The 7,489-nt window shown below is 56.8% G+C and overlaps 1 protein-coding gene across 1 annotated transcript in view; it reads right to left on the reverse strand.

The window, feature by feature from the left end:
* Window positions 1-7,009, reverse strand: part of DUSP15 (dual specificity phosphatase 15) — a gene marked incomplete at its 5' end in the record, with an annotated part of 18,161 nt that extends 11,152 nt beyond the window's left edge. The window contains 5 exons of the mRNA XM_021711400.1: window positions 757-928; window positions 1,976-2,050; window positions 2,960-3,009; window positions 5,160-5,242; window positions 6,976-7,009. Of these exons, the coding sequence (XP_021567075.1) occupies window positions 757-928; window positions 1,976-2,050; window positions 2,960-3,009; window positions 5,160-5,242; window positions 6,976-7,009 (414 nt within the window). The remainder of the gene's footprint in view (window positions 1-756; window positions 929-1,975; window positions 2,051-2,959; window positions 3,010-5,159; window positions 5,243-6,975) is intronic.
* Window positions 7,010-7,489: the final 480 nt, after the last annotated feature.

Genomic DNA, 7,489 nt, shown 5'->3' on the forward strand with positions numbered 1-7,489 from the left:
AGCCCGAGGCCCCGCCTCCCCCGAGCGGCGCACGGCTCGGAAGCCCCGCCCTCCCTGCCTCTCCTCGCGGTTTCCATCCCCTCGCTGGGTCCCCTTGCCTGCGGGGAGGCCGTTTCCTCTCCCCGAAGCCCCCTCCCGTTTGCCACGGGGCGACCCCCGCTCAGCGCGGGCCGCCTCACCCTTCCGCCCACGCTCCTGTGCTCACATCCGCGGTCGCGCCGACGGCGCCCCCACGGGGGCCTCCTCTTTGCCTGCCTCTCCTAGTGCATGCCTGCACACAGGCCTCTGGGGACAACCCTGCCACCTCCTAGAGCCGGCCTCCCCGTCGCTTGTTCCCGGGAGGCCTCCGTTCCTGACATTTCCACGCGCCATCTGCCCAAGAGACCAGGAACCGCTTTGGTCTCATCAGGGACCCGGGGTGGAGTCTGGGGGCAGTTCTCCCCACAGGGGTCGAACACGCAGATGCCTTCAGGTTTGGGGCAGGTGGAGACGGCAATGCAGAGTGCAGAGGGCCGGGGCAAACAGGCTGGTCTGAAGGCACTCACATTCCACATCTAAACAAAAACTGACTGCCAGACAAAATACAGCCACAAGCTGGATTGGCTCAGGAAGCACGAATTCGAGACCCCAGAAAAATCTCCCGCTCGGTCTGAAGCGGAGGCTAAATTCTTTCTAGTTGACGGCTCAGTTCAAGTGGGAAGAAGAGTCTGTCTCGGCCTGGCCTGGTCCCTGCCCAGCCCCTGCCCCCATCCCTACCTTCCGGGAACTGCCCCAGCCAAACTCTTCAAGCTGCTGCCTAAAGCCTGGGTTGGGGTTGGCGATGGGCCGGGTGGCCTTGATGGCTTCAAGCACGTCCCGCCAGCCTAGCCCCGTCACGGTCATCACATACGCCGTCACGATGGTGGTGCTGCGGGAGATGCCTGCAAAGCTGGGATCCCCAGCAACCCCGGAGGCTTCAGGTGAGATCCAGTGTCCCACTTCAGCGCTCCCCCTCAGCCTCGAGCTCCAGCCTGCCAGGACCTGTCTTCCCACCTCCAGGCCTTTGCCCAGGCTGTTCCCTCTGACTGGAGGATTCCCCACATTAAAAAGGTCTGGGGAAAACATCATTCATTCAACAACACTTCTGGATCATCTGGTCTTTTTCAGGAACTGGGGATATGGTGGGAATAAAACAGTGTGGCTGGGGCAGACAGACACTGACCAGAGAAGCCATTTCAGGCGGTGATAATCGCTCTGAAGGTGCGTCTGAGGGCTAGGAGATTCATATGGGAAGATAAATTAATCTCGTGGGGTAGGGGCGGGACTAGGAAAGGGGTCCCCAAAGAAGCGACATCAAGCTGAGCTTGAAAGATAGGTAAGGGTCAGTCAGGAATGTTCTGGGCAGTGTGGAGGGGGAAGCCTGGTGGATCTGGAGAAGGCACAGAAGGCTAGTGCAGCAGGAAGCGCGGAGAGTGGGAAGAAGACAGGGAGACGGCCCGAGAGGATGATAGGCCTTGTCGCTGGGCTCGGCAGAGTCAACCTGAGCCTGCTCAGGATGGGACTGGAGCTCAGTAAGAAGTTGGGGAGTGATGACACTGACTGGGCCAGGGACACCTGGGGGTCTGGTTTCCCAGCCTGGGGTTCCCCACTGCCCTGAACCATCTTCCCAAAGGCCTGGAGGGGACGAGAGTGTAGCGAGAACTTCTGGAGGGTGGCAGGCTACCTGCACGGCCTCATCTACCCTCCCAACAGTCCTGTCAGGTCAACTTTCTTCCCACTTTGCAGATGAGGAAACTGAGTCTCAGGGGGAAAGAGCTACTTGGTGTGGCCATCCAGCTGCCAAGGAACCCAGCCCCGATTTGAGCCTGTGTGGCCTCTCCAAGATGGATGGCGTGTGGTCAAGCACTGTGACAGGTTCTGCCTTCCCCTAGGACGAGAGTGTGTGTTCAGGACAGAGGACGCCGCTTCCTCCCAGGCCATTCCCCTCTCAACTCACCAGTGCACAAGGCAGTTCCCCCCACTGAGGCGGCAGCAGTGGATGAAGGTGATACATTCCTTGAAGTGCTTTTTGCTGGAGAAGAAAGCATGGGGTCGGAGTCCTGGGGCAGGTCTCGCAGGTGGCATCCCCTCCCCATTTAGGGGCTGGCCTTGGGGTCCTCAGGTCAGCCAGTAGGGCAGTGAGTGGTCCACTGTCGCATGAGGTGGGGGCGTGTGAGGTGGTAGTGGTGACACTTCAGGCAGTGAGGGGGGCCGGGACTGGCACGTCCTGCCATCCAGGCAGGAGCTCCCCTCCTGGGGATCCTGTTTTCATGGTGGGTTTATTTTGGCCTTTCTAGGAAATGGGTGAGAGGAGACACGGGGGTCTCACTCCTCTGGGATCTGCAGCCAGAGCACCTGGGAACAATGAGGGTCAACCGCGGGCTGAGAGCAAGGTTCCCAGGGACAGGAGTGTCTGCTGGGTCCATCCCAAGCTGGGAGGCACTGCTGCTCAGAGCACAAGCAAAAAACCCATTTTCTGAGTCCCTGTTGTACCCCAGGCCCTATCATAGATCCTCAACACGTGTCAGCGGCTCTTTGAAAGCTCCCTCAACTCTGATCGCACACTCCTCTTTGACAGGAGAGGCTCAGAGAGGGGAAACAACTTGCTTAAGGTCACACAGTAAGTCAATGGCAAAGCCTGGCTGAATCCCAGATGTCTTAACTTCAAGGCCAGGAACAGACTAAGCCTGACCCTTTCAAATCTGCTGGGGCGTCTGATCTCAAGGGCACTTTCTCTGCTTCAGAGCTGAGGAGACCTTGGTGCAGGGAGGTTGGGAGTCTTGGTCAGGGGCATACCACGGGGCACGGTTGACATGGAGTCAGACCTGGGCCTGGGTGGCCACTCGTGACAGCCTTCTGGCCTGAGTCCTCAGAACTGCCCTCCCACCCACCAGAGGAGGCAGCTGTCTGTCCATCAGTCAGACTATCCAGGGGCACTTACATGGGTACCTCAGGGGCATCAGCCACCGGGATGCGGAGGTACGTGATATCCTGCAAGTACAAAGCACACTCAGAGGGATCCCTACTGCAGCCCCCCTCCCCCTGGCCTGAGAGGCCGAGCAGTGTGTGTCCCCACTGTTGTCCTAGCTGTCCAAAGAAAGTCAACACCATTTCTGAGGGCTCCCAGCTCTGACCGTCTGTGATTTCGGAACCTTCTGAGTAGATGGCATGTCCTAACCCCACAGATGATGTGGGCGCAAGGACTTGTTAAACAGGACCCAGGAACTAGCCGGGCATGGTGGTTTATGCCTGTAATCCCAGCACTTTGGGAGGTGGAAACAAGAAGATTGCCTGAGCCCAGGACTTCGAGACCAGCCCGGGCAACTTGGCGAGTCCTTGGCGCTACAGTAAATCAAAAAATTAGCTGGGTGTGGTGGCTCATGCCTGTAGTTCCAGCTACTTGGAAAGCTGAGGTGGAAGGATCGTCTGAGCCCAGCAGATTGAGGCTGCAGTGGCTGTGAGCGTGTCACTCCCCTCCAGCCTGGGCGACAGAGTGAGACCCCTCAAAAAAAAAAAAAAAAAAAAAGGGACCCAGGGACCTTTAATCGAAATAGCTGGGGCAAGGGCAACTCACAGTGACTTTCCTCCAGGTGGGAATGACAAAGTCACATGGGAAAAAGGGCATATCAGTTTTCACTTGGAAAAAAAAGTCATAAAAACACTTTAAGTTTCATGACTTGTGGTTATAATGATGTGCTGTTAGGATAACCGGGGAATAAATTGTCAGTGCTTTTTCCAGCAAACTTGCTGAGACATTCTTGTTCCTTGCTGAGCCTCTGCACAATATCAGGCAATGATCTGTGCTCGCGTCTGAGGGTCCTCATTTGTTGTGGCTTTGAGTGAAATTTCAGCCTTTCTCTCACTCACATTCCCCAAGGTCATGACACCCTACACCGTCTGCATGGTTTGTAATTTCACTTGGTGACATATCAGGCCTTGGGTTTGCATGGTATTATCAAACCTGAGTGGTGAATTCGCTGATGGAGGGGGGGAGCTTTGGAAAGTGGGCGGGGCAGCTGAAGGAGGCACTCTTTGCGCATGCCGTCATTTCATCAGTGAGCACACTCGCCACTTGACAACCTTCCCGTGTGCTCGAGTGACTGCTTACTCCAAATACTTCAACAGGCCTGCCCCTTACTGCAAAATTAGATTCCAGTGGCCTGGACATTTCTTCCTTGAATGACACTGAAAATCATAGGTTATTGATCACTGCCTTTAAAACCATCAAATCTGGCTCATGGGAAAGCTGAGGCCTAGAGAGGGAGAGGATCCTGCCCAAAGTCACACAGCAAGTCTGTGGCACAACCTGGTCTCAGCCTCAGATCTCTAGAACTTTTTCCCACTCACAGCTCTGTCTCTGCAGTGGATGCCATGGACTCTAACAGATATGGAGGAAAGGGCTCTATTTATGGGTTAAGAATATTAACTTTGTAATGATATCAGCTGTAATTTGTTGAGCACCTATTATGTGGCCCTCAACAACTCAGTGAGGTGGGTACTGTTATAAAAACTCCCATTTTACAGATCGGACTACTGAGGCTCAGAGGGGTGAATAAATGTTGGAGACATGATCTTGGGTCTCCTGACGTCAGCACATGTGGTTTGGGTTTCCTGCTTTCCTCCTCTGTGTCCTAACTCCCTCATGCCCCTTTCCTGGGACTTGATAATACCAGCACTAACTCCTCTGTTGTGGACCATGCTCTACAGTGTGCAAAGCATCTTCACCATCCTGCAGTCCCTAACAACATTGCAACAACAGCCCCGGGGGTCGGGGGGCAGACAGGGCTGGGGAATCAAAGGTCCAGGGAGGCCAAAGCCACAGCCCAAGGCTGCCCAGCAAGACACAGAGGCCAGAGTCATCGGTTTTAAACCAGCCACCCAGTTGGGCAGTGGGAAAGCCCCTGTGGGGCCTTTCTGGGGTTCACTGTGAGCTCTATGGCACCCGATGGCCTGTGTTCAAATCCCTGCTCCTCAGCTTCCTGGATGTGTAACCCTAGGTGAGTTAATTGGCCTCTCGGGGCCAGTGGTGAAGACCAAATGAGTCAGCACGGGTCAAGAAGGTAGCACAGTAGATACTTGAGAAGAGGGTCTGCAGTCCCCTCCCCTCGACCTCTGCACAGCTCTGGAATGGTAAGGGATACCTGCAGCAGAGGCTGGGGTGACTCATGGATAGAGATGATGTGTGTGATCTTATTCCGGCCCAGCTGATCCGGGTCTTTGGCATCTGAAAGAAACAGGATACTTGAGCCAATCTGGCAGGTGCGACTTAACTGTTCCTGATGGCCAAGTGTGGAGGAAGCACACTGCCTGCCCAGCTTTCCTTCTCACCCCTCCCACTCCACCTGGGCCCCCCTCTGCCAGCTCCTGCTCCTCTGGCTTCTGGGTCACCCACAAGTCACAGCCCGGCGTCTCCACCCCCTTGCTCATGCTGTACTTTCCATCCCAAACACCCTTCTCTGGCATATCCTGTGACCCACAGTTCTCCTTCCAGGAATCCTGTCTCCAGAGGCATTTGCTGTGCGCAGAGGATGACGGTCTGTAAGTACTGCTGATATCAGAATTAGGTAAAAACTGGGAATAACTTGTGTTCATCAAAAAGGGACTGGCTAGTATGGTGGACCCGCACTTTGACGCATTGTGCAGCCACTAAACAGAGCTCTGTGCAGGGATGCCACGGCGTATTTCTAAGTGGGAAACACAGCTTCCAGAACAGTATGTGGAATAGGCTTCCAACTTTGGTGTTAAATATTCTGTGCCTACAAAGATATCTGAAGAATGACCTAGGGACATTTGTGACACTGCTCTCAGTGGCCCTCTCCAAGGGCTGGACACGGTGCATGAGACCTTTCATAACGGGAAGAAATTACACACACCCCCTACCCCATATGTCAATTTCCTCATTCCACAAAGATTTCCTAAGTGCCTACTATGTGCACTAAGTGCAGCCTTTGGCTGGGCCCTGGGGTCTGGGGTCAGCTTCGTGGCTCCTGCCCCCGTGGAGCCTACAGTCATAAAAGAGGACTCAGATGTGACTTGGCCAAATGAAGAAACTGATGTGGCATGAGTAGCAGAGGTAGCTCCTGGGAAGGAAGGGACCAGGGCTTAGGAGGGTAGAGGCCTAGGCTCCTCCCTCTCTGAAGCTTTCTCCCACTGTGAAGATGGAAGTACCTTTCCTTCCTTGGGTCCCCTAAGCCCAGGACCCACCTATCTCTTAGCATGTTTTCTGCCCACAGCCAAAAGTCTGTGTTCAGCTCTATCTCCCGCTACCAGTCTGGAAGCCCTCGAGGGCAAGAATGGGAGTCCATGCCATCTGTGCCCTCCCTTTTGTGGAAGGGATGGATGAGAACAGGAACGGAAGCTTGTGGGCTTGCCAGCCCTCAGTACCAGGCCCTCCTGCTGCTCAAGGGGTCTGGTGGTCATGGGGTTGGTGCTTAGGACCCTGCTTAGAAGAGGGCCCAGCCCCAGTCTCCAGAGGCCTCTCTTCCGAGGAGGAGAAGGTCATGGGAAGAAGAGTTCCCAGCTTCTCAGTTAGAAGCAGCGCCCCCCAATAGACCACAACCCATAATCTTGGGGCCAGAGGTGTCCTTGGAGGCTAGGGGCCTTCTGTGCTAAGGAGGAGACAGGCTCAGGGCACGCAGAGAGTTGCCCACATCCACAGCTCAGGTCCTGAGCCCTTTGTGCTGTCTCTCTGACCACGTGGCAGAATTGGTGGGCAGCTGAACGTGGGGGACGTCATTGTCAGACCCCTGCTGCTCCCTCCATGCCTTCAGACCCGGGGGGACGCCCCCACGCGTGCGCCCCGAGGCCTTGGAGAGCCCTTGCCCCCTCCCAGCCTGGTGTCGCCTCCCTGCCGCCTTCCTGAGCTGCGTCTGAGTTGCTGGGCCAGGGCAAGAATGGTGGACCCCGGCCGGGACAGGCGGAGTGCCACAGCTTTGGGACAGAGTGGGTAGAGCTCACCAATGAAGTTTCCGAGGTAGAGTCCGGGGAGTACCTAGAAGAGACGCAGGAAAGGATCGGCGGGGTGGGGGCTGCACCCCCTCCCCGCCCCAGCAGCTCCCCGGCCCATGAAGGGTGTCTGGACCTCACGACGAAGGGGGCCATCCCTCCCCTTTCGTGGGACCTGGAGCCTCTGTGAGAGCCGTCTGGGACCCCGGGGAGGGTAGGCCAGGGGCCGGTCAGCCACAGGAAGGGAGCAAGGGAGGCCGGCCGGGTGGTCTGAGAGGTGGGAGGCTGAGGGGACGGCGAAGGGAAGCGGGAGAAGGGCCTGGCCAGGGCAGAGGGGGCCGTGCAGGGCCGGGTGGAAACTCCGCGGGGGAGACGGGCCGGAAGGCAGGGACGGCGTGGGGGAGGGGCGGGCGGGGAACGGTGCCCCAGAGCCCGGGGGCACAGACGGGAGCGGGACGCACGGAGACACCAGCCAGACCCGCTGAGAGAGCCGGAGTCTAGAGGGGCCGAAGGCACAGCGCGAGAC

This window comes from Carlito syrichta, unplaced genomic scaffold (genome assembly GCF_000164805.1).
Source record: "Carlito syrichta isolate Samal-C Ts95f unplaced genomic scaffold, Tarsius_syrichta-2.0.1 Scaffold83171, whole genome shotgun sequence".
NCBI lineage: Eukaryota > Metazoa > Chordata > Mammalia > Primates > Tarsiidae > Carlito > Carlito syrichta.